General features: G+C 45.3%; 1 protein-coding gene across 1 annotated transcript in view; it reads left to right on the top strand.

Annotated features, from left to right (window-relative positions):
• Positions 1 to 27,908, top strand: part of oxct1a (3-oxoacid CoA transferase 1a) — a 332,821-nt gene that overhangs the window by 191,957 nt on the left and 112,956 nt on the right. Inside the window, exons 10-13 of the mRNA XM_084322619.1 lie at positions 3,902 to 3,996; positions 5,197 to 5,245; positions 6,324 to 6,396; positions 12,997 to 13,072. Of these exons, the coding sequence (XP_084178745.1) occupies positions 3,902 to 3,996; positions 5,197 to 5,245; positions 6,324 to 6,396; positions 12,997 to 13,072 (293 nt within the window). The remainder of the gene's footprint in view (positions 1 to 3,901; positions 3,997 to 5,196; positions 5,246 to 6,323; positions 6,397 to 12,996; positions 13,073 to 27,908) is intronic.

Below are 27,908 nucleotides of genomic sequence, written 5' to 3'. Positions count from 1 at the left end.
AGTCCCTGGGGAGTTCCTCCCAGGTGCCACAGCCCCCTGGTCAGCTGCGACTCATCGCTTGGCCATCCGAGACGCTGCCAGCACTTTCGCTCCCGTGCCCGCACATCACTGTTTTCCCCTGTCCTACATCCCCAAGGACTTGATGTCAGCCCCGTACGTGTTCATCCGCCGCGATGCCCACCGATCTCCACTCCAGGCTCCGTACGATGGGCCCTTCCGGGTCCTGGAAGCGGGACCCAAGAGCTTTATGGTGGACAGAGGGGGGCTTCAGGAGCGGATATCGGTGGACCGTTTGAAGCCTGCACACGTGGCCCCGGACGGGCCGGTGGAGCTGGCTCAGCCCCGACGCCGCGGCCGTCCACCCAACCCCACTCCTGCCGCAATTTTGCGGCCCGTGTCTGCCTCTACCACGGCAGCAGCCCCGGACTCTCCCCCAGTCCAGCTTCGCCGCCGGCGCGGACGGCCGCCGGCTCGTGCCCTTTCCCCTTCCCCCCTGACTGTTAAGCGCAGTCGTTATGGTCGGGTAGTCAGGCCTCCTACGAGGGGCTGAGTACTTTGGGTTTTTTTTTGTTATGGGTTGGGGTTGCAGGGTATGTCTACTCTGGGTGTTCGGGGGGGGGGCCTGTGTGGTGTCACATTAAATTAAGGGAGTCTCACGCCAAAGTTGACGCGTCACAGGGGAGGAGATATAGGGGAGTGGAGGTGTGTGTACGGTAGGGGTGGACGGTATAAACGGTATACGGTATAAACGGTATGAATTTGCTCTAAGGTATGGATTTTGACTATACCGTGTAACCGGTAGGGCAGCTCTAAAATAGCAATGACGTCATGTAACCACAGCGCGACTATTTCAATCGCATTTGCCCCTAAAAATAGATCGAATTAGTCATAGATAATAGATATGTGCAAACTGGAAAAAGTTATTTAGGAGGCTTCGCGCAGTGGGCGCACTGGGCGTGTCAACACGCAATTGTCATTTCATAATAAACACATATCACCGCGGCGCACAGCAAGTTTCAATTTCAGTTCCTGGCATTTTTAACCAGTGGAGAAAGGTAAGAGATCTTACCTATCGTTTTTCTTATATGAATTATTCTACGTTAATAAAACATACCTGGTGATCAACTACAGTTTGCTGTAAACATTATGATATGTGTGTAGTGTTATGATAACGACGGGAGGACGGCTGCAGCAGTGGATTTGCGAAATAGCATGCAGCTGCAGAGCCGCAGAGCCAGTGGCTCTTTCAGGTCTGGTCACAGGCCCGCTCGCCTGTTGCTTAATAACAGCGGAACAGTGCAAAAATGCTTCCGCATTCGTCACTGCACGCCACTACGGTAATGCGCCTTTCATTTTCCTTCGCCCAGGTGCGTGCACCGGCGGCGTGCTCGCTCAGGTGCGTGCGCCGGCGTGCTCGCGAGGTGCCCGCGCATGAGATCCCGCCTTGGTTCGACACATATAACACATTATTGGTTCAATTTGGTTACATATTAACACGCTTTGGCGCTTTGGTTCAATTTGGTTAATCACCATACACGTGATGGACGCAGCAGGCGATCACTCCTATTGTTATTCAGCTGCGCCGAGGTACATGATTGATTGATTGAGCAACATGAGCTAACTGCTGAGCTAACATGGAGCTAACACGCAGCTAACTACTGAGCTAACATGAGCTAACTGCTGAGCTAACATGAGCTAACTGCTGAGCTAACATGGAGCTAACATGCAGCTAACTGTACATGATTGATTGATTGATTGATTGATTGAACATGGAGCTAACATGAAGCTAACTACATTGAAGCTCATAGTCTCCCAGTCCCTCCACTCTGCAGTAAACGGACATCACTGATATAGAGTGTCTGGTCAGTAACATGGGTCTAGAACCCACCTCACCCCTGCCCACTTTGACAACCTAGGATGGCTTAGAGTAGACGACAGAGGCGTAGTACATTTTCCTTTTTGAAAATCATCTGACATGAAGATGGAACACATTTTTGTTGTTAATATTATTTATATTACTGGTAGTTCATACAAGACATTATCCTCTCAAAACATTGAAGCTCATAGTCTCCCAGTCCCTCCACTCTGCAGTAAACAGACATCACTGATATAGAGTGTCTGGTCAGTAACATGGGTCTAGAACCCACCTCACCCCTGCCCACTTTGACAACCTAGGATGGCTTAGAGTAGACGACAGAGGCGTAGTACATTTTCCTTTTTGAAAATCATCTGACATGAAGATGGAAAACATTTTTGTTGTTAATATTATTTATATTACTGGTAGTTCATACAAGACTTTCTTTGTAAAATGTGTCATAATGACTGTAGCATTTGTGTGTGTAACGTACACTGTAAAAAATAAATGTTTTTTCACAGGAAATTCACTATTATTTTACAGATTACTTTTGTTTTTCTACTTTAAGTGTAAATGCCATACAAATATAGTAAATGACCTTTTATCAAAATATTAACCATTAAATAAAGGTTGTAATTCCTTCATAGTTAAATACAGTAGAGGTTGCATACTTCATTATCTAAAGATGGTAAGTTAGAGTGTTGTGTTCACTCATAGTTAAAGACTGTAGAGGTTGAGTACTTCATTATCTAAACATGGTAAGTTAGTTAGAGTGTTGTGTTCAGTCAGACAGTAGACAAGTAGAGGTTGAGTACTTTATTATCTAAACATGGTGAGTTAGAGTGTTGTGTTCATTCATAGTTAAAGACAGCCGAGGTTGAGTAGTTTCTTCTGATATTCCATAGTAAAGTACACGTTAACGTTACAATGTGTTGTGTTCACAACACTGTTTAGTCTGACGACGCGTCGCGAAGTACACGTTAACGTTACAATGTGTTGTGTTCACAACAGCGGTTAGTCTGACGACGCGTCGCGATAATATACATGTATATTCCATAGTAAAGTACACGTTAACGTTACAATGTTGCGTTGTGTTCACTCATAGTTAAAGACCGTTGTGTTCACTCATAGTTAAAGACAGCCGAGGTTCCAAGTGATTCGTTGCAATGTACGCGGAAATGCCATAGCATTTGTCTAAGCGGGGTGAAAAGAAAGGCGCTTTACCGTAGTGGCGTGCGGTGACGAAAGCGGAAGCATTTTTGCACTGTTCCGCTGTTATTAAGCAACACGCGGCCCGCTCAACAGCGCCCCCCCACCAAACGGCTGAACGACCTGAAAGAGCCACTGGCTCTGCGGCTCTGGAGCTACATATGCTTCCAGCAAAATCCAGCCCCGCTGTTTGCAATGGGAGCAGCACGGAGTCTCGACTCGGGACTTATTTTATTTGGAATATAATGACTTTATACGCAAAAGTAGCCTAGTTTTAAGTTAAAATATTATAAATCTACATGCCTTGAGGATGTCATTCTTTATATAGCCTGCCTATCAGGCAAAAAAAATTATTCTAACGGAAACACTGATACCGTGATATATACCGTTACCGTCTATGCTTCAAATTATACCGTGATATACATTTTAGACCATACCGTCCACCCCACAGTGTTGATTCTGTGAATGAATAAAGTAGGAAGTCACTGAAGCATTATTGAATCGCCTCTTCCTTCAACTTCCCACAATAATAATATATATATTTTTTTATAACCTTTATTTACCAACAAGAGATATGTAATGTCAATTACCTGAAATTATTAAATTTTTTGGGGGGGGGGGGGGGGGGGGGGGGAACCCTGCATATATCGGTATCGGTTGATATCGGAAATTAAGAGTTGGACTATATCGGTATCGGTAAAAAAGCCAATATCGAGCATCCCTATTTGTGATTCTTTTTTCTTTTCCTTTTGTAAGTCCACACGGGTGTGTAAACAAGACCGAAAAATAAACTTCATTCATTCCCCGGCTGGTGATCCTTGACAGAGAGCCCCTCAGCTAACCTGGGCATTGGGATCCCGATGCTCGCCAGTAACTTCATCCAGTCCGACATCACGGTCCACCTGCAGAGTGAGAACGGCATCCTGGGGCTGGTAAGAGTCGTCTCCGGGTTTTCCGGGGGTTTTCCGGATAAACAAACTAATGAGGAAGAGTGGCATATCGCTGCCTGAATACTGACGTTTTCATCATCGTTAGACATGTAACAGTGGATTGTGCTGTGAGCAGGTAGCGAGATGAATATATAATATTTCTCCATTTTAGTGCAGGCTCTAATTGGAATTATGCCAGATCTCTTATGTATTGTGAAGGTTTGAGACCTCTCTCTCTCTCTCTCTCTCTCTCTCTCTCTCTCTCTGTCTCTGTCTCTGTCTCTGTCTCTCTCTCTCTCTCTCTCTCTCTCTCTCTCTCTCTCTCTGTCTCTGTCTCTCTCTCTCTCTCTCTCTCTCTCTCTCTCTCTCTCTCTCTCTCTCTCTCTCTCTCTCATATATTACTTGCCGGCTGCAGGTACAAAGGCTGTAGCTCTCACAAGACTTTCCCATCAGTTGTTTTCTGACGGGGAACGTACAGTAGCGTAGGGAACGTATCCAGCTTCTGACTGGGAACGTAGCTATGCTAATGACTTGTCAACCTCTTCTCTCCTTCCTCCACACCTCCTCTCATCCCTCCACACCTGCTCTTCTCTCCTCCTCTCCTCTCACCACACCTCCTTTCCTCCCTCCTCTCCTCTCGCCACACCTCCTCTTTTCTCTCCTCCTCCCTCCACACCTCCTCTCCTCCCTCCACTCCTCCTCTCCTCTCACCACACCTCCTCTCCTCTCCTCCCTCCACACCTCTTCTCCTCTCCTCCCTCCACACCTCTCCTCTCCTGTCACCTCCTCTCCTCTTCTCTCACCACACCTCTCCTTTCCGCCTTCCTCTCCTCTCCTCCCTCCCTCCACACCTCCTCTCCTCTCCTGTCACCTCCTCTCCTCTCCTCTCACCACACCACACCTCTCCTTTCCTCCCTCCTCTTCTCTCCTCTCCTCTTCCCACACCTCCTCTCCTTTCCTCCCTTTCCTCTCCTCCCTCCACACCTCCTCTAAGGGGGTTGTTCCTTTTGTTGACGGGAGAGAAAATCAATGTCTCATCTAATCCGAAAGATGTGATTGTGTCTGTCTCCTGACTCCAAAGATCAGGGTTGGTCAGGCTGAGTGACACATAGACGTGTGTGTGTGTGTGTGTGTGTGTGTGTGTGTGTGTGTGTGTGTGTGTGTGGGTGTGGGTGTGTGTGTGTGTGTGTGCGCGCGCTATAGGGCCCCTACCCCACAGAAGATGAGGTAGATGCAGACCTGATCAATGCAGGTGAGTGGAACGTTAATGTCATAAAGGCTTCAGAAGCATCATTTGTTTGGATGTAAGTGTTTTAGCTCACCCTCTCTCTGCACAGAGGGGGCGTGGCCTTCTGTTCACTAGACACTATATAGATGCTTGATACATGGATACAATGTTACACCACTCAGCTGGATGTGCCTGATGAACCAGACATCAAAGGGCTTTAGTCGTCATTTTAACAAAATGTCTAACGTTTTGAGTAATGTCACATTAACATACCTTCTGTAAAAAGAAATGTGCAAGGAGTTTGAAAAACAAGATCTTCATTGTACTGCATCTTGTCTAATTTGTGGCGGAGATGTACTTGCTTCTCTCCTGACCATCCTCTATGCATCTTCACGTACAAGTGAAAGATAGAATCAAGGGTTTTCCGACAGTTATGGGCATCATTGATACACAACACAGAAATACATTCAGCCTATCGGTATATATATTTCTATAATAATAATAATAATGATGAAACCTTGCACTGAAGAACCATATAAGTCCGTTTTGACATTTTTGACAGCCCATATATTTGCAGTTTCAAATTCAATCCAAATCACTTAGAATGTGAAAGTGATATCCCACCAGAAAGTACTCCACCTCTACTGTCTTTAACTATGAATGAACACAACACACTAACTTACCATCTTTAGATAATAAAGTACTCAACCTCTACTCTGTCTTTAACTATGAATGAACACAACACTCTAATTCACCATCTTTAGATAATAAAGTACTCAACCTCTACTGTCTTTAACTATGAGTGAACACAACACTCTAACTTACCATCTTTAGATAATAAAGTACTCAACCTCTACTGTCTTTAACTATGAATGAACGCAACATTCCAACTTACCATCTTTAGATAATATAGTTTGAAAACATTGGTCACCTGAAAACGTCAAACGGATTTACACGTTTCTTCATCTTAGGTACTCGATTGTTTAACTCTTATTTTCAATAAATGCTTTTCTTGCTAATTTGCACGTGTCACGACTAACAAAAGATGCCCGACATGATGTTATCTTAAACGCTGACGTGATGTCCCCTCTTGCCGGTACAGGAAAGGAGACCGTCACGGTGCTTCCCGGAGCCGCCTACTTCTCCAGTGACGAGTCCTTCGCCATGATTCGGGGGTAAGGAATATCTTATCTTATCTTATCTTATCTTAAAGGAAAACTCCAACATTTTGGGAAATTAGCTTATTTGCCATCTACCCTGGAGTTAGACAAGAAGATGCATACCTTTTTCTTCTCTGTGCATGCAGTAGGAGTAGGAAGACGTTGGGAACTAGGCTAATGGAGGAACCTACTTCCAGTGACTTACGCTAAGCTAGGCTAACGGTGCACGTCTTCCTACTCCTACTGCATGCACAGAGAAGAAAAAAGGTATGTATCTTCTTGTCTAACTCCAGGGTAGATGGCACATAAGCTAATTTCCCAAAATGTTGGAGTTTTCCTTTAAGGCCGCACGGCACACATCTCTCACGCGCACGGTCCTCGCTGCAGTCTGCAGGTTTATCCTTGCGTAGATAATAATAATAATAATAATAATAATTCATAAAATCTTATATAGCGCTTTTCTCTAGACTCAAAGTGCTTCACAACGTAGGGTTAGGGACATTGCCTCCTTCACCACCACTGGTAGCACCCAACCTTGGGCTACGCACGCTCAATGGCACCAGGCACACATCACACTACACACAATGGCTGTACGGCTCAGGAGACAGGGATTGATATCAGCTGATTAAGGGGGGAAGGGATGATTAGGTGGCCTTGATGTCAGAGACCTGATTGGGAATTTGGCCAGGAACGTCAGGGAACCCCCTACTCTTTACGATAGACGTCCTGGGTTCTTTAACGACCAAATTCAGTCGGGACCTCGGTTTAGCGTCTCATCCGAAGGACGGGTAGATATACCCATACGACAAGATATTCCTTTATTGATCCCCTTGGGGAAATTCGGGCATCATAGCAAGAGAGGGGGGAGGGGAGGTCCAGGTATGGGCAGAGTAATAGTAGAAAGACATACAGGCTTGTCACCAGCTTGGCTGGCCGTCTGCACTAATACAATTGGCTGTATTAGAGGGTGGGAGAAGCTGGCGGGGTGGGTCCGGGTCGTTGTAAACAGCGACTCCTACAGTTCGGTCGGGGCGCCTGCTAAGCGCGGATAGGACTTGAGGGGGATAGTGTGATCCTCCCACACGCTACGCCCTCTCGATGAGAATCCGCGCTGCCAGGTGAAAAGAAGCGGTGATTGGCTGGACGTGTGTCGGAGGAAGCACGTGGTAGCCTCCACTCTCCCAGATGATCTGACTGTGGGGGGTAAGTGCGCAGCGACCAGGAAGGGACTGGGAATTGGCATACGACTAACATTGGGATGGGAGAAAATCGGAGGAAAATGGAGGGGGAAAAAGACAAAAAAAAAAAAAAAAAAAGAAAGACATACAGGCAGTGAAATTGTATCTGAAATATAAAAATATTAGAAGAATAAACGGTGTATACTAGGGCTGTCCCAGACTAAGGATTTGGATAGTCGACTATGATTGGCCAAAATTTAGCCGTTAGTCAATTTTTTTTTAAAGTATAATATATATATATATATATATTTTTTTTTTTTTTCATATATTTTTATTTCATTTTTGGATGAAAGGTACAGGTACAATGCACATAAAACATCATTTTAATTATTTGCCAACTACACGCATTGGCTTGCCCCTTGCCTCCTTATGTACAAACGGTGAGAGTGGTACATTTATGCATATGTACTGGGAATGCCCGCCTGTTAAGATATTTTGGGAAGAAATAACCACACTATTATCAGGATTTTTGTTTTTGACAATACCTGTAATGCCTTCTGTATTGTTGCTGAATGATGTCTCTCAGTTATCACACTCTGTACTTGTAAAGAGGCTAATCTTGTCCGGTCTTATGGCTGCCAAAAAGCTAATAGCATCACGCTGGATTCAACCTGATAAAATGTGCCGGAGGGTATGGATTCTTACCTATCTTGATGTGATTTACCTAGAGATATCTACCGCACGAATTCTAGGTGTTAATGAAGCCAGCATAGCAATCTGGTCAGAAGTGGTGGAGAGGATAAAGCATTATATGAACTTTTAATCCTTGGTATCAAACGGAATAATGGATGTATTCAAGGGGGGTCCGGCGGGGGGGGGGGGGGGGGTCGGAAGAACTAGCAAGAGCATTTATGTGTTGTATTGTATTGTAATTAATCTGTGTATATCTTTAATCTTTAATCTACATCTATTTTAATTTTAAAAACCGGGCTGTCATTATTGTTAGTATTATGTCGGTAATAGCCCTGTGATTTATAGTGGATTTCTACTGTAAATGTTTGTAGGTCAAAAATAAAAATAAAAAAACATGTGTTAAAAAAAAAGAAAATATAACTTAAAATTTGGTACAGTTAAACAGCCAGATTGCCGCTCATTTTGTAAGGTAGTAAGTTTAACCCGAGCTCGCTTGCCTCGCCATATACATTTTGGAACTGCTCTATGTAAATTGTTCCCAATGAGCAACAGGTGGGGCAATAGGAATCATGGAACTACAGAAGTTTACTCGAGGTAATATGTTCATTTTGATAATAGAGACTCTTCCGGAAAGGGAGACAGGTATATTACACCATCGATTGAGATCGTCTATGATTGACCTAATGGTTCTATTGTAGTTTACAGACAAAACGTTTTCAATTGAAGGAAATATATCAATACCAAGATATTTAAATTGGGTTACAACCGGGATCTCATGGTCAAGCACAGAGTTAGGAGTGGTTCTTAGGTACATTAGTGCTGATTTGGTCCAGTTTATTTTATAACTTGAAATTGAACTGAATTTTTCAAAAAAAAAATCAGGAGGCTTGAGAGAGACTGAGATATATATATTTATATTTTATATTTTTTATCATTCCATTTGGGCTGTGGGGGGTGCTTAATGTCTGAAGGAGTCGACTGAAGGCTTCTTGTCCTCTGCAAAAGCATGCAATTGGTCCACTGATGGATACATCTTGATATTTGTCTAGTCTAGTGTGTTCATTAGATGGGTGAAATCCTCTTTCAGTGCCTCTGTGCCTGTTTTCGTAGGCAGTTAGCCTCTGGTATGCGTGCCATTAGCGTTAGCCACGCTTCTAGGCCTCTTTTCTTTTGGAAAGAATGAGAATACATTTTTTTAAATTTTTTTAATTATTATTATTATTATTATTATTATTATTATTATTATTATTATTATTATTATTATTATTATTATTATTTTTTGTATTCGACTAAGAGGTTGGCAGTCGACTACGGCTCCTTTCGACCGATTAGTCGACTAATCGACTAATAGGGGTCAGCCCTAGTGTATACAATATAATTAACTAAATATAACAGTGTAAACAAGGCTGCAGATGAGGGTCTGTACCCGTGTGGTAACTCAGCATGGTGATTATTACGACCGGTGTACTAACCGGAACCGTTCTATTCAACACCGGGTCCCAGGTTCAATTTGGTGTAATGCTCTGGAAAATGCTCTGACACATCGTCCTCCTCCGCTTGGTATTCCCCTGGCACCTCGTCCTCCTCCGCTTGGTATTCCCCTGGCACCTCGTCCTCCTCCGCTTGGTATTCCCCTGACACATCGTCCTCCTCCGCTTGGTATTCCCCTGACACATCCTCCTCCTCTGCTTGGTATTCCCCTGACACCTCGTCCTCTGCTTGGTATTCCCCTGGCACCTCCTCCTCCTCTGCTTGGTATTCCCCTGACACATCGTCCTCCTCCGCTTGGTATTCCCCTGGCACCTCGTCCTCCTCCGCTTGGTATTCCCCTGACACATCGTCCTCCTCCGCTTGGTATTCCCCTGACACATCCTCCTCCTCTGCTTGGTATTCCCCTGACACCTCGTCCTCTGCTTGGTATTCCCCTGGCACCTCCTCCTCCTCTGCTTGGTATTCCCCTGACACCTCGTCCTCTGCTTGGTATTCCCCTGGCACCTCCTCCTCCTCTGCTTGGTATTCCCCTGACACATCGTCCTCCTCCGCTTGGTATTCCCCTGACACCTCCTCCTCCTCTGCTTGGTATTCCCCTGGCACCTCGTCCTCTGCTTGGTATTCCCCTGACACATCGTCCTCCTCCGCTTGGTATTCCCCTGACACCTCCTCCTCCTCTGCTTGGTATTCCCCTGACACCTCCTCCTCCTCTGCTTGGTATTCCCCTGACACCTCGTCCTCCTCTGCTTGGTATTCCCCTGGCACCTCGTCCTCCTCTGCTTGGTATTCCCCTGACAGCTCCTCCTCTGCTTGGTATTCCCCTGACTCCTCCTCTGCTTGGTATTCCCCTGGCACCTCGTCCTCTTCTGCTTGGTATTCCCCTGACACCTCCTCTGCTTGGTATTCCCCTGGCACCTCCTCCTCTGCTTGGTATTCCCCTGACTCCTCCTCTGCTTGGTATTCCCCTGACAGCTCCTCCTCTGCTTGGTATTCCCCTGACTCCTCCTCTGCTTGGTATTCCCCTGGCACCTCATCTTCCTCTGCTTGGTATTCCCCTGACTCCTCCTCTGCTTGGTATTCTCCTGGCACCTCGTCCTCTGCTTGGTATTCCCCTGGCACCTCGTCCTCTGCTTGGTATTCCCCTGGCACCTCGTCCTCTGCTTGGTATTCCCCTGGCACCTCGTCCTCCTCTGCTTGGTATTCCCCTGGCACCTCCTCCTCTGCTTGGTATTCCCCTGGCACCTCGTCCTCTGCTTGGTATTCCCCTGGCACCACCTCCTCTGCTTGGTATTCCCCTGACACCTCCTCTGCTTGGTATTCCCCTGGCACCTCCTCTGCTTGGTATTCCCCTGGCACCTCATCCTCCTCTGCTTGGTATTCCCCTGGCACCTCGTCCTCTGCTTGGTATTCCCCTGGCACCTCCTCCTCCTCTGCTTGGTATTCCCCTGGCACCTCCTCCTCCTCTGCTTGGTATTCCCCTGGCACCTCGTCCTCCTCTGCTTGGTATTCCCCTGACACCTCCTCCTCCTCTGCTTGGTATTCCCCTGACACATCATCCTCCTCTGCTTGGTATTCCCCTGGCACCTCCTCCTCCTCTGCTTGGTATTCCCCTGGCACCTCGTCCTCCTCTGCTTGGTATTCCCCTGACACATCGTCCTCCTCCTCTGCTTGGTATTCCCCTGACACATCATCCTCCTCTGCTTGGTATTCCCCTGGCACCTCCTCCTCTGCTTGGTATTCCCCTGACACATCATCCTCCTCTGCTTGGTATTCCCCTGACACCTCCTCCTCCTCTGCTTGGTATTCCCCTGACACATCCTCCTCCTCTGCTTGGTATTCCCCTGGCACCTCGTCCTCCTCTGCTTGGTATTCCCCTGGCACCTCGTCCTCCTCTGCTTGGTATTCCCCTGGCACCTTGTCCTCTGCTTGGTATTCCCCTGGCACCTCGTCCTCTGCTTGGTATTCCCCTGGCACCTCCTCCTCTGCTTGGTATTCCCCTGATACCTCCTCCTCCTCTGCTTGGTATTCCCCTGGCACCTCCTCTGCTTGGTATTCCCCTGGCACCTCCTCCTCTGCTTGGTATTCCCCTGGCACCTCCTCCTCTGCTTGGTATTCCCCTGGCACCTCGTCCTCCTCTGCTTGGTATTCCCCTGGCACCTCATCCTCCTCTGCTTGGTATTCCCCTGGCACCTCGTCCTCTGCTTGGTATTCCCCTGACACCTCCTCCTCCTCTGCTTGGTATTCCCCTGACACCTCCTCCTCTTCTGCTTGGTATTCCCCTGGCACCTCCTCTGCTTGGTATTCCCCTGGCACCTCCTCTGCTTGGTATTCCCCTGGCACCTCCTCTGCTTGGTATTCCCCTGGCACCTCCTCTGCTTGGTATTCCCCTGGCACCACCAGAGAATGGGGGAGAGGGGAAGACGGATGGCGTTTTGATGTTTTTATTGTCATAAAAGTTCAAATGGTTGAACTCCTGCCTGAAGAAATTTACGACAATAATTTATTGGCCGTGTAACAAAATGTACTCATTCTCTGTGAACGTTGTAAAATCGGCACCTTGTCGCGGAAGAAGAGCACGTCGACTTTTATAACCAAGACAGATGCTCAGTCAGGGCTGGCTCGTAAATCCAAGTTAACCCTTTCACTGCCACACGGCAGCCGGTCAACCCTTTCACTGTGACAATACAGAAGGTTAGCCCTTTACTATCACACAACCGACGGCGATGCCCCATCATTAGCTCCGTGGATGCCGTTGTGTAGCAGTGAAAGGGTTAATGAAATAAACAACAGCTGTCCTCTGAATTGTGTTCATTAGCCATTTACACGCGCACCTCTGCTCAATATCCCTCTTCCTCTGGGGGGGCGACAGTGGCTCGGGAGGTAGAGCAGTCGTCTGGCAATCCGGAGGTTCCCGGTACGATTCCCGCTCCTCCCCGGGCAGCGTGTCGATGTGTCCTTGAGCAAGACACTTAACCCCTAATTGCTCCCGATGAGCAGGTTGGCACCTTGCATGGTTGCCTCCGCCGTCGGTGTGTGAATGTGTGAGTGAATGGGTAAAATGTGAGTAACATTGTAAAGCGCTTTGGATAAAAGCTGCTATATAAAAAAGCAGCCATTTACCATTTGCCATTCCTCTGCTCAATATCCCTGTTCCTCTGCTCAGTAATACGGTATATCAAAAACAAACCTCTGATGATGATGATGATGGAGTGGTTGATTCGCTGACGGGTGTCTCTGCCTCTGTTTTCCTCAGAGGTCACATCAACCTGACGATGCTGGGAGCCATGCAGGTGTCCAAGAACGGAGACCTGGCCAACTGGATGATCCCAGTGAGTCCACTCTCATTCCCTGGATCCACATATAACTCAGGTTCCAGATGGATGGATGGATGGATGGATGGATGGGTAGACATGGATGGGGTGACAGTGACTCAGGAGGTAGTGCCGTTTGTGACGTTCCTCCCAGGCAACGTGTGGGAAGGATGAGCCTCCGCCATCGCTGGGTGAATGTGAGGAACAAAACTGTAAAGCACTTTGGATAAAAGCTGCCATTTACCGTTATAGAGATTCCATATCACTTTGCTTTTGTTCAAAGAAAAAACGAGTGCCAGCTCTAGTGCTCCTCATTACACCCAGTCTGTAACGGTTGGTAAACAGTGGAACCCTATTAGCTGAAACAACAGTGACACCCCGTCTCCCTCGTGTCCAAGATGCAAACAAGAGATTAAAACGGCACATTCACATGAATTCATTAAATACTAATCACACAGCCAGTTGTGTTGAGATGCGTGCGACAGGTAGGGATGGGTACCGAATCCGGTACTTTTAAGGGTACCAAGTACCGATTCACGTGAGATCCACCGGTGCCAGATTTCGGTACTGTAAAAAAAAGATCCGATGACGTCAACGTTTACCGCGAAACGAAACCTATGAAGTGTGCCGCACGTTCATGCGCACAATACACGCGTACCTAGGATTTGACTTGATTCAACAACAACAAAGCAGTCGGGGCAATGGCAAGCTGAAAACGGTTGCAAGTGTGGTTACACTTTACAAAGCTAGATGCAGACAGCGCTCACTGCAATATTATATATATATTAGAGCTGGGCCGTTAACGTGCTGCGTTAACGCTATACTAGTATCGCGCGATAATATAATTAACGCATTAATCTACATTTTTTTTTTTTTTTTTAACCTTTATTTACCCAGGGTAGGTTCGCTGAGCACAGATGCTCTTTTTCAGGAACGCCCTGCTTCACATTCACACAGTTCCATTCACACCTGGGAGCTGCCCAGTACAACCACAGTTGACACCATTGACCACTGAGCAACTCCACTGGAGCAGTTGATTCAAGCCATGTCACATAGTTCAAGTTTGAAATGATTCTTTCTGTTTTGCTCCTGAGAGTGTGCTAGATACTGTACTGTACTGGTAATATTATTTATTTGTGTTAACTTCTGAATAAAACAACTTATTAAACACAAGTACATCTTATTGAACATTATTTTGATATTTCATTACCAATTATCATAGCAAAACAGCTTTTTCAAACAGTCTGTAATGCATTTTGGAAACGGGAGATGGGCTCATGGTGTAATGGGCCACCTGGCCTGAGAAACATAAGGAGGAAAGAAAAAGTAAGGACTTACTTCTGGTCACTATTTGGGTAGAACACACATATTTTGAATGCCTTCGGCAGTTTTTTTTTTTTTTTTTTTGAGCCATTTTAATCTAGATTAAATCCAGGATTGCAGATAGATTAATCTAGATTAAAAAAAATTATATATGCCCACCTCTAATATATATATTAACATTGTTCTAAATAAATAATAATGATAATAATTAATTTGCAGTTTGGACACATTTTCTACAACTCAGGTAGGTAGATTACATTTTTAGAGACTAAAGTACAGAAAAAAGGTACCGTTGGCTACCGGTATCGGTTCAAAATGTGAACGGTACCCAACCCTAGCAACAGGCTGCGTTTCCAAGAGTCCAAGAGGCAAACGGAGAGAAATACAACTTCAGTACAGAGATTTATATCTATTTTATGCTTCATCAGTCCACCTCAGGCTTCAGGGTGTGAAGAAGCAGCTAATCTTGTCCTCGGGTGTAAAGAAATAGACGGGTACCGTAATTCCTCTAATAGTAACCGGTATTCAATTAAAAACCGGGTCTCTATTAATGACCGGGTGCGCGCTTGAGCTAAGCAATTATAAGCCGGCCTCCTAATACAAGCCGGGTATATTTTGTTATTGTTGTTATATGCTGGCCTGGCTGTGCAGTAAATACCATATAATGGTATGGTGTTAATGTTTACCAAGACTGTAAGCCTACCTCAGAATTGTATAAAACGAAGTTATTATTATTATACCAGTATTGTGATTGCACTATTTTACTTTATTTAACTTTTTTTGACCACCTGTAATTGCACTGTTTACTACCGTATTTCATACAGTACTTGGTTTCAATAAATGAACCCAGTACATTTTACTGGGTTCAAACTGACACAAAATGTTGATTTATTCATTATGATCTGTTTGAAAATTAGAAATATAGGCCTCTCTCTTATACATGCCTCCTCCTAATACAAGCCTGGTATCCGCTACAGTTGAAACAAATACAAGCCGGGGTTACTATTAGAGGAATTACGGTATTTCATTAGTCCACATCAGACTTCAGTAGAAGCAGCCCCTCAGATGATATTCTGTTAATTCATGAACCAGACGTGTTGTTATTACCTGCGTCTCTTGCCTCATTATGCTAACTACCTACTCTCGCTCCAGGGACTACTGATGACACTTCTAGCTACAACCTGTGCAATATATTTATCATGCGTTGTTGTCCCTGTTAAATAAACAAATAAAAGCAGGCATTTAACGATGTATGCGGCCTAGCCCTAGCCCTCCAGCCCTCATTACGTGCGTCCGCGCGGGGGGGCCGCGTGATTCCGTCCAGGAGCAGCAGGCGTGAGCAGCAGCTGCCGTTAAATGTGTCCGGGTCCAGTGGTCTCGGAGACCCGCGGCATCTTCCTGCCTCCACCGCCGTCGGCGAGGTCAAGAGCCCATCGAGAGCCCTCGGACCGGGGGAGCCTCCACACGGACTGTCCCTCGGCCTTTCCTCTCTTTTCTACTGAATGGCATGGTGTGTGTGTTTGTGTATTTCAAAGGCACACCCTGTCCTTCAGCGTTAGTGATTGAAGACATGCTCTTACTGTTATTCTATGAAGTGTGAGGCTATTTCACCGTAAGCTCTTCATGTTTGAGTAATGGATTACGTGTTGCTGCCTCTCTTGAGTTGATTGCTGTATTTTTCGAGGCGTACGCGAGCCATACCGGGCCGTTATACATGTTCTCCCTCCACCGTGTTTGTCCTTGTTTGTCTTTGGTAATTAGCCCGTAGCTGATTTAAGCCTCATATTTGAGAAGCGTCTTTGTTCTGAGCTCCCAGTGCAGGGTACTCAAAGTAAGTCAACTTTATTTGTATAGCACCTTTCACAGATAAAATCACAAAGTGCTTCACAGAAGTAGAACATATAGCAACAGTTACATAGAGATGAACGCACTACACATAAAACAATTCTGACACAACGTAAGCATAGGCATAACATAAGTAAATTAACTAACTAACTATGAGTGCAACATAAATGTCAGTCCTAAAAACAAAATCACAGATCACACAAACACACTTACACTTTATATTTATTGATAAAGGATTTGCACTACAACTCGTACACCTACTGTGAATTGTACCTAAATTGCACCTCGTCCCATTTCTCCATTTCTGCCTTGCACTATATAGTATTGTATATTAGTACACTGCACAGTATTGTATATTGTATGGTAACTATGTCTATTCTGCATCGAACATTGTACATATGTCTAAACTGAACACTGTGACCTAATTTTTTTACTTCTAATTTTACTATGTTATTTTATTTCATACTTATCTTGTCTTGCACAGTCTCTGGAGCGCAACAGTAAGAAGCATTTTGTATAAAAGTATTCTGTACTTCTGTATGACAACTATTAAAGAAACTTGAAACTTGAAACTTGAAAACAACAATTATAAATAAATAAACAAAGTATACAACCAGGAATTAATTTAAATTAATTAAAAGCCTGTCTGAATAAAAACGTTTTCAACTGTTCCTTAAAAGTGGATAGGGAGTCAAGTGAATGCAGTCCAGTGTAGCAGGTTCTGGTCCGGCACGCGAGCCCAGCGGCCCGTTCTGACCCGTCACACGGTCAAACGCAGGGACCACATCTTTCTCATTCCACCTCGATCTTCATCGTCCGCTCTTTGGAAAAGGAACGGATGAGGATGATAATCACTCTGCCCACCTCCTGCGATGATGAAAATGGGCGCATGGCATGAAATTGGAAGCAGTTACGTGGGAGATTGAGACGCGGCATGTCTCGCTGTGGTTGTGTCGATTAGGAACACGTTTTGATATGCAAAATGCAGATGAACATTTTCCGGTCGAGGGCTTTCAAAAGCTTTTTTTTACAAGGGATGGTTGGCAATCGGCACTCGGGGAGAAACATGTGGGAATAAAAACAAGGGACGGAGGCGGAGATAATGTCTTGTGGGGGATAACGCCTCGGACACGGAGGAGGATAACACCTCGGACATTATTATAGTCTACAGACTGTAATTGATAAATGGTGCATGATTTATATAACAGCTTTTATCCAAAGCGCTTTACAATTTTGTTCCTCACATCTCACACATTCACACACCGATGGCGGAGGCGACCGTGCAAGGTGCCCAACCTGCTCATCAGGAGCAGTTAGGGGTTAAGTGTCTTGCTCAAGGACACTTTGACATGCTGCCCGGGAGGAGTGGGAATCGAACCGGGAACCTCTGGATGACCAGACGACTGTCACCCCAGGTATTTTGTCATGAACCATGCTCAGACAAAATAAGGGAGACCACACAAGTACTTGAGGATTTTAAAGAAAAGTTATTTAATTAAGCTATAAAACTATTTACAACTAAGGAATTAAAGTGAGTGGATCAGTAATATCAGTAATGTAGTGAGTGCATGGATGAGTCAGTGTGTGGTGTGTGTAAGTGATAAGATGAGAAACAAGCCAGTCCTTTTACACAGGTGTGACTCCTCCTCCTGGTGTGACTGAATAGGTGTGTCTGATTGCCAGGCTGTGAATGACACACATGTTAATTGAGATATCCAGGTATATCCCTTAGTCAACCTGTAGGAGAGGGATGGGGTTGTCACAATCTCCTGACGGACTTTGGGGAACTTGTGCTTTAATTCGTAGAGGGTTTCTGTTGAAGGAGACGAGGCAGAACTCTGCAGCCGCTGACTCTCTAACTCCCAAGGTGCCGTTTAAATCCGTCCGGCGCCGTGGCACCTGGTCTGCCCCACTTCTCGGCACCCGCCCAGGGCTGTCTACGCTCCTTTGGCTGGGTCCACTTTCTCTCTTGGCAAGGACGTCCGCATCCCTCGGCTTTGGTCCAAAACCTAATCCCTAAAACCCTTGACTTGGCTGCGTCCACCTGCACACTTTGCCAGGGCGATCCGCCACTCTTCCAAACCCGTCTCCAGAGCCTTAAGTCACCCACGCTCCCTGGCCGCGTGCCAGGCTCATGCCTAGACCCTTGGCCCGTCCTGTGTTTCTGTAAACGCATGCAGGTTTGATATCTGAGATAATAAGGGGGAAGAATTCAGCAACTCTTTTGGAGGCCGTTCTAAATGTAATGCTCTTTATTCGTGCAATTTAAAACCAAGGCGTTTCGGCAACATGCCTTTATCAGGGTCATATGACAAAGAAAGAACAATGGAGCTTAAATACTCCACAGGGAAAATGGCCTCCACAGGGAAAATGGCCCCCGAATTGACAACAGACCAATCGGAGAACAGGTTACATTCCTAGACTCACCAATGAAATGCCCACATATACGTCCAGGACAGAGGCATCAGCCAGTAATAGCTATAAAAACAAAACTCTAAAAGCACAAACTATAAAGATAAAAAAAAAAAAAAAACGTATTCTCATTGAACATTCATCCCATTGGAGATAATACACACATTTCCCGTGTCGTATGTACTCTCTCAACCAACCTGCCACTTTCTCCTCCGAACTGAAATAGTTGATTTAGTTTTAATTTTGTTTTAATGGCAAGAATACGGTCTTGGTTCTGACTTGCTGACACAGTGCTTACGTCCCCTCCTCCCTTCAGCTCTGTGAGGAGGAGCCTCGACTGCGGAGAGAAAACGAGGCGGAACAAATTGAAGTCGAAATCAAATCAGGGACAAATTAATTAGTAAAATCGTGTGAAGTCGGTCTTTATTAATCCTTGGAGAAAGATTTATTTTGGCAACAGCATCCGCTGATAAAAATACTTTAGATGGGGAAAAAAGCATTACATAAAGACATATTGTGTGTCCCAGCTTGCCAGAGACTCAGTGCTAGCGGTCATTATAAAGTCACTTGCTCCCAAACGCTCCCCATAGAGCCTTAACGCAACCGGAGCAAAGTAGCTGTCGGGAAGCTCGTGTATATTTAGTGCTGGAGGACTGTAGGCGTCTGTTCCCCACTCCGCTGATCCCAGACCTGCCGCTCACCTCCCCTGCCGCCCTGCGTCATGGTAAATGGTAAATGGCTGCTTTTTTATATAGCGCTTTTATCCAAAGCGCTTTACAATTTGTTACTCACATTTTACCCATTCACTCACACATTCACTCACACATTGACACACCGACGGCGGAGGCGACCATGCAAGGTGCCAACCTGCTCATCGAGAGCAATTAGGTAGTTAAGTGTCTTGCTCAAGGACACATCGACACGCTGCCCGGGAGGAGCGGGAATCGAACCGGGAACCTATGGATTGCCAGACGAGACGACTGCTCTACCTCCCGAGCCACTGTCGCCCCCCGTGGAGCATCCGTTACGTCCGGCTGCTCTGAGTCATCGCTCGGCTGCTGTTTTAAAGGTGACGCGTTGTGTATCTTTTCAACAATTTGCATATGACTTTCTTGAATTTTTTGGATCACCCACTAAATTAATATTACACTAAATTAAACGTGCACTTAATTGTCCCGTCTAAATCTTCCTTCCACCTTCCTTGCCTGGCTACCCCACACAGTACAATACTGTGACGACCCTTGTGACATCACCAAGGGCAATGATTCTGAACAGCTTGTTTAGACTTGTTAATCTGAAGACTTGATAACCCTGGCCAGACGGCAAGGAGTACGTATGTAATCCCCCCCCCCCCCCCCCCCCCCCCCCCCCCAGGGTTCGAAATTAACGGGGGCTTGGGGCATAATGCCCTTGAAAATGGACAAAATGCCCTCGAAAATCAGTTAAGGGGGGCACAAAATGCCCCCGACAGTTTACTAATTATATATATATATTTATCCGGTAATGGCGCGTCTGTGTATCGTACGGTTCAGATGACGCGCAAATAAAAAAAAATTCATTTGGCGGAGGTGAGCACTGGCTGCTGCTGGCAGCACTGCAGCTGAGCCAGGTGCTAGTCAGTTTGTGTACAAATGGCAAGCACAATCTAAATCAATCTTCATTACTTTAAAAACATAGCCATTAACATTACATAGGCATACACACATCTTGCCATAGCGTTAGCAGTTTGTACAACACGACGCACGTTTTAACTATAGAATCAGCCCGCGAGGTAATACAGTCAACGAAATGTTACCGTAGCTACTAGCTAGCAGAGGAGGAAATGGGAGTCTGAGAGGCGGGTGTTTAAAGACAATGATAGGCGTTTATTCAACATCCAAGAAGGCTAACATACAACTGTGTTTTACTAACTCCAACCGGGACTATTGCCGCTTTCCCACTGCATGCCATCACCTCCTAACGTTACCGGAGCTACCGGAGCTGATAATAACATTGCCTGAGCTGAAGGTGCGTGACACTAAAATGTCCGTGGGGACCCGGCGCCAACCCATAGATAGTTCCAACTCACCGAATTACGTAATCCACCACAGTTGCACTCAATATTTAAATAATGTTAGTCTAAATAAATGTAGACAGATACATAATAATTTCAAGCAGAACACGAATCTTTTCATTAAGAACTGACAATCAGGGAATTTAAACATGGTTGACATTGTTTTTTTGTGTTTATATTAAAGAAAGGAAAGTCTAGTGCTGGCTGAGCATATTGTTTATTTGCACTAAGTTAATACTACAAATGTAGCCTATATTTTTCAGTCAGTTCGGTCTTTGTGTGCCAAACATTATTTAAGGCTGTAAACACTGTAACACTGTAAACTTTATTTTTTTTCTAATAAATGAGAAGCATGTTTAGATTTGAGTGTTACATTTTTTTTTATAAAAATTTACGTATATCGAACCGAACTGAAAAACCGTGACCCCAAAACCGTGATACGAACCGAACCGTCCATTTTGTGAACCGTCCCACCCCTACCGTTTATCATAAAAATTCAGTGCCCCCGAAATACAAAAAAAAGCCCCCGAAAATCAATCAAGGGGGGCAAAAAAAGCCCTTGAAATTTTTTTTTAATTTCTAACCCTGCCCCCCCCCCCCCCCCCCCCCAACGCCTAAACGGTTCAGACGGTCAAATCCATACAAGGACTAACCTTAACCCTAAATAACAGTCCAGACTGCAAAATCACAAGGACTAACCCCCTAAATAACAGTTCAGACGGCCAAATCACAAGGACTAACCCCCTAAATAACAGTTCAGACGGCCAAATCACAAGGACTAGGCAAAACGCATCTATTATATATCTCCTTTAAGACTTTTTTTTATGCCTTCCACACTCAGCACTCAGGTTCAGCACTCAGGATTTCTGTGTTTTTCGTTGTTGAAATGCACTTTCCCTCACTGTTTAATACATCACTGTGCTTTATTAAGTTCAAGTTTCTCAAGTTTCTTTAATATTTGTCATACAGAAGTACAGAATACTTTTATACAAAATGCTTCTTACTGTTACGCTCCAGAGACTGTGCAAGACAAGATAAGTATGAAATAAAATAACATAGTAAAATTAGAAGTAAAAAAATTAGGTCACAGTGTTCAGTTTAGACATATGTACAATGTTCGATGCAGAATAGACGTAGTTACCATACAATATACAATACTGTGCAGTGTACTAATATACAATACTATATAGTGCAAGGCAGAAATGGGACGAGGTGCAATTTAGGTACAATTCACAGTAGGGCTGGGCGATATGGCCTAAATATGATATCACGATATTTTCTGACCTTTCGGCGATACACGATACACATCACGATGTTTTTCTTTTTTTCCCCAAACAATTCATTATGAGGCTTACCAAGACAGTATTTGAGTTTGCAAGCTAACATTAAAGACTAAATAAAATACCCATGCATTTAGCATTTTTATATTATATATTAGATTTAGATTATTGGATTATTAGATTATATATTGCATATATTTAGTAATGAGATATTATATGATTTAGATATGAAATATGATTAATTGAAAATGGGGGACCCTGATGTAAACAAGACGAAAGACTTTCTCTGGTCTGCATCCCCTTAACAATTGTATGTATTGAGCTGTACTGTACCCATTCTGCAATATGTTAATAAAGTTTTAAATCAATCAATCAATCAATAAATAGCATTTTAGCATTTTTATGAAACTACTGTATATTTGTATGTCTCTAAATGTTTTGATGAATTGAAAATGGAGGACCCTTATGTAAAAAAGCCGAAAGTCTTTTTCTGGTCTTCATCCCCCAGTCCACTGTTGTTGTATTGAGCTGTACTGTATTGTACCCATTCTGCAATCGTTAATAACGTTTTCATTCATTCGATCATTCAGCCGGCAACAGCATAATTTTGATTGACAGTCGAGTCTGCCAATTACGTCACACCGATTGAACCCGCCCTGCTGTTCTTAGCACCAATCGGCAAGCTCTATGCGTTTTTTACTTCCGCAATTGATTTTGACGAGAGCTGAGCTCAGCTCAACGACAACAACAGCTCCCTGTGGCAGACGAGTGATTACCAGCGCACCGCAGCATGACTAAACAAGCCATAATGATTTTATTGCAACGAATGTTATAATAAAAGCCTTTCCATACATCTGTCTGATTGAAAACTTTATTAACAGACCGCAGAATGGGCATGCACAACTCCGCACGGGCTGAGATATGAACAGTAACGCTTGCTATCTATGTCGTCATCGGACGTTGCTATGTTTGGGTAAATACGCTAATGTTATTGAACGTGTAACTAACTATATAACGTTAATGCCACAAAACGAATGCCTTTGTTAATAATAATTAGTAACTTTGATGCAGTAGTGTGTGTGGGGGCGGCGTTGTTCAAAAGTTTGAACGGGTGTGGACCAGATTGACGCGACACAATCCTCTTGGGCAAAACATCACGATATCCACAATACGTTAAAAAAGTGTATCGTTAATGAACTGTACCCGATATTTATATAATATCGTCATATCGCCCAGCCCTAATTCACAGTAGGTGTACGAGTTGTAGTGCAAATCCTTTATCAATAAATATAAAGTGTAAAGTGTGTTTGTGTGATCTAAAGTGTGGAGAGTGGGTGCTGCAGTGTGTTGTTTGTTTGAGTGAGTGTGTGCGTGTGGGTGTGTGTGCTGTGTGCATTTGATGGTTGTTGCATAGTGTTTATTGTTCGTTTAGCAGCCTGATGGCCTGGGGATAGAAGCTTCTTCTGAGTCTTTCTGTGCTCGCCTTAAGACTCCGGTATCGCTTGCCTGACCGCAGCAGTTCAAAGAGGCAGTTGTTCGGGTGGCTCGGGTCCTTAATAATTCTCTTAGCCTTCCCCTTGCACCGCTTGTTGTAAATGTTTGGAGGGTGGGAAGCCCCCCTCCAATTGTGCGTTCGGCTGAACGTGTCACTCTTTGTAGTCTGCTACGGTCTTGTGCAGTGCTATTCCCAAACCAGGAGGTGATGTTGCCGGTCAGGATGCTCTCTATTGTACATGAGTAGAAGTTCCTAAGGATCTTCTGACTGACTTGGAACTTCCTTAGGCGCCTGAGGAAGTAGAGGCGTTGTCGTGCCTTCTTCACAACACTGTCAATGTGTGTGGTCCATGTCAAGTCCTCGGATATGTGGGCTCCGAGGTACTTGAAACTGTTCACTCTCTCAACCGGTGCCCCGTCGATGCTGAGGGGGCTGTAGTCCTTGACCCCCGACCTCCTGAAGTCCACAATCATCTCTTTTGTTTTGCTGACGTTCAGGGAGAGGCAGTTCTCCTGACACCACTGTGACAGGTTCTCTACCTCTTCCAGGTAGGCCCTTTCGTCGTTGGCAGAGATCAGGCCCACCACTACTGTGTCATCAGCAAATTTGATGATGGTGTTGTTGTTCCGCTGTGCTACGCAGTCATGTGTGTACAGGGAGTAGAGGAGGGGGCTCAGAACACAGCCCTGGGGGGCCCCTATGTTGAGCGTGATGGATGAGGAGGTGCAGTTGCCGGCTCTTACCACCTGGGGGCTGCCCGTCAGGAAGTCCAAGACCCACTGGCAGAGGTCATAGTTCAAGCCCAGGTCCCTGAGCTTGGCTATGAGTTTGGAGGGGACTATGGTATTGAATTAATTTAGACGGGGGGAGACATGGGGAGACGGGAGGAGAGAGAGAGAGGGGGGGGAGGGAGAGAGAGAGAGAAGGGGGGAGGGAGAGAGGAGAGAGAGAGGGAGGGGGGAGGGAGAGAAAGAGGGGGGAGGGAGAGAGGAGAGAGGGAGGGCGGAGGGAGAGAAAAAGGGGGGACGGGAGAGAGGAGAGAGGGAGGGAGAGAGAGAGGGGGGAGGGAGAGGGGGAGAGAGGGGGGAGGGAGAGAAAGAGGGGCAGGGAGAGAGAGGGGGAGGGAGAGAGACAAAATAAACTAGCTGCATAGGTGGCATAATAAACTGTAAACGACATACACATTTGCACTGAACATTATACCTTTGTCTTTTTGCCATTTTATTATAAAACCAGAGACAAGCGCCTCTCTCTCTTATCGGTCTATCTTACATTACGCGCAACCAGCCCGTCTATCTGACAGCCCTTTCTGTGGCTGGACTATTGAGAAACAATAGGAATTTTCCATTGCTTCTCCCAGTCCACGTGACAGACATAGATATATGATAAATGGATAGAAAACAACCAATCTAGATATTTCAAGATTCTATGCTTTACATCCGCACATTCTCTGAGAGATGCACACAATTTTTAGATGACAATCGATTCCGATACAATAAAGCAAGTCTTTATCACAAACAAATCCAAAGATATTTAATGTTTTACAAAACATGTCTTGTGTTGCGCCCGGCTTTAGAGGGTTAAAAGCCTAATTGTATTTTTTATTTAGTTAATAAATGTCTTGTTGTAATTCCTTATATACCTAATGTAGCGCATTTTCTTGAAGCAGATTCAGCTTTTTTTGCTCTGATTTGACTTCAGTTTAATTGCATTGTTACTGTTCACATGTGTGGTGCCATCAGTCATATATAAGTAAAGATAAAGTTTGTATGCCTTACTGAACTGGTGTTTTAATTTCACACCACACTGCTTGTTTGTTATTTCAGCACCAGGCGCTGTCCACCGACTTTTTTCATGTTGAGCAAGCGCTACATTGCACCTCGCTGCCTACCTTATTCACTCTCAACATGGATAAAACAAAGTATAATAACCATTTTTTAGGTGGTGATAGTTTCTCTATTTGGACATTATAGCTAACATATAGCCTAGCCTAGTTGGTCGGAATAAAAAAATAAAAATAATAATAATACAAAATAATAATAATAATAATAATAATAATCTGAGGGGCCAGATATTATTGCTGGCGGGCCAATTTCGGCCCGCGGGCCGCCTATTGCCGACCTGTGATGTATGCCCTCTCAGTTATTTTGCCCTACGATAAATATGGTTACGGAGCTGCTCTCATTGATTCTAATTAAATGATCCTCTTGCTGCATTCTCAAGTTTCTTTATTAGTTGTCATACAGAAGTACAGAATACTTTTTGTATTCTGTAAATAGACGTGTTGTCACACCGTGCACACACAGCAGGAAGCCTGGCTGCTACTCTCCAACTGTTTGCGTGCGTGTGTGTGTGTGTGTGTGTGTGTGTGTGTGTGTGTGTGTGTGTGTGTGAAAATGTGTAGTGTTTTTTTTGTGTGATGATGATTGATTCATATAACATAGTTTGTTGATTAGATTAGAATTTATTGTCATCATACAGACTGTACAGCTATTCTCTCAGAACTACAACAGTACTATTCTCTCAGAACTACAACAGTACTATTCTCTCAGAACTACAACAGTACACGGCTGGGTGGCGCAGCGGACTAAGCTCTCGTCACCAACACGTGAGACATTGGTATCGAATCCGGCTGTTCTCTCAGAACTACAACAGTACTATTCTCTCAGAACTACAACAGTACTCACACACAGCACCATATACACATACAACACCTTATATACACACACACAACACCATACACACGCACACAACACCTTATATACACACACACACACACACACAACACCTTATATACACACACACACACACAACACCTTATATACACACACACACACAACACCTTATATGTGGCAGGGCCTCAGAACAATGACAGATTACAAAGGCACCTCCCTCAAACTGAACAATGACATCTCCTTAGCAAATGATCTCAATTCCTTCTATGCGAGGTTTGAGGCTGTGAATAAAAACACCAGCCTACAAACCACGGCAATGGGGGGGGGGGGGGGGGGGGGGGGGGGGGTCTGCTGATGGAGACTCAGTGTTCAGGGTAACAGAGCATGAGGTGAGACGGATCTTTAAAAAAGTGAATATCAGGAAGGCAGCAGGACCGGACGGCATCCCCCGCCGCGTCCTAAAAGTCTGTCCCGCCAACTGGCCCCGGTATTCACTGACATCTTCAACCTGTCCTTGGAACAGGCTGTCATCCCCACCTGTCTGAAGAAGTCCACCATCATCCCTGTACCCAAAAAATCTACGCCCGCTTGCCTCAACGACTACCGCCCTGTAGCCCTCACCTCCATAGCCATGAAGTGCTTTGAGAAGCTAGTGAAGGGCTACATCTGTTCCTCCCTCCCCATCAACCTGGACCCTCTGCAATTTGCATACCGCCCCAACAGGTCCACGGAGGACGCCATAGCCCATGTGCTGCACACAGCAGCATCACACCTGGACAAGAGGCAGGGGAACTATGTGAGAATGCTGTTCATCGACTACAGCTCGGCATTCAATACCATAGTCCCCTCCAAACTCATAGCCAAGCTCAGGGACCTGGGCTTGAACTATGACCTCTGCCAGTGGGTCTTGGACTTCCTGACGGGCAGACCCCAGGTGGTAAGAGCAGGCAACTGCACCTCCTCATCCATCACGCTCAACATAGGGGCCCCCCAGGGCTGTGTTCTGAGCCCCCTCCTCTACTCCCTGTACACACATGACTGCGTGGCACAGCGGAACAACAACACCATCATCAAATTTGCTGATGACACAGTAGTGGTGGGCCTGATCTCTGCCAACGACGAAAGGGCCTACCTGGAAGAGGTAGAGAACCTGTCACAGTGGTGTCAGGAGAACTGCCTCTCCCTGAACGTCAGTAAAACAAAAGAGATGATTGTGGACTTCAGGAGGTCGGGGGTCAAGGACTACAGCCCCCTCAGCATTGACGGGGCACCGGTTGAGAGAGTGAACAGTTTCAAGTACCTCGGAGCCCACATATCCGAGGATTTGACATGGACCACACACATTGACAGTGTTGTGAAGAAGGCACGACAACGCCTCTACTTCCTCAGGCGCCTAAGGAAGTTCCAAGTCAGTCAGAAGATCCTTAGGAACTTCTACTCATGTACAATAGAGAGCATCCTGACTGGCAACATCACCTCCTGGTTTGGGAATAGCACTGCACAAGACCGTAGCAGACTACAAAGAGTGACACGTTCAGCCGAACGCACAATTGGAGGGGGGCTTCCCACCCTCCAGAACATTTACAACAAGCGGTGCAAGGGGAAGGCTAAGAGAATTATTAAGGACTCGAGCCACCCGAACAACTGCCTCTTTGAACTGCTGCGGTCAGGCAAGCGATACCGGAGTCTTAAGGCGAGCACAGAAAGACTCAGAAGAAGCTTCTATCCCCAGGCCATCAGGCTGCTAAACGAACAATAAACACTATGCAAC

The sequence above is a fragment of the Notolepis coatsorum genome (genome assembly GCF_963971535.1).
Source record: "Notolepis coatsorum genome assembly, chromosome: 10".
NCBI classification, from domain to species: Eukaryota; Metazoa; Chordata; class Actinopteri; order Aulopiformes; family Paralepididae; genus Notolepis; species Notolepis coatsorum.
The sequence above is the reverse complement of the archived record's forward strand: the minus strand, read 5'-3'. Positions and strand labels throughout refer to the sequence as shown.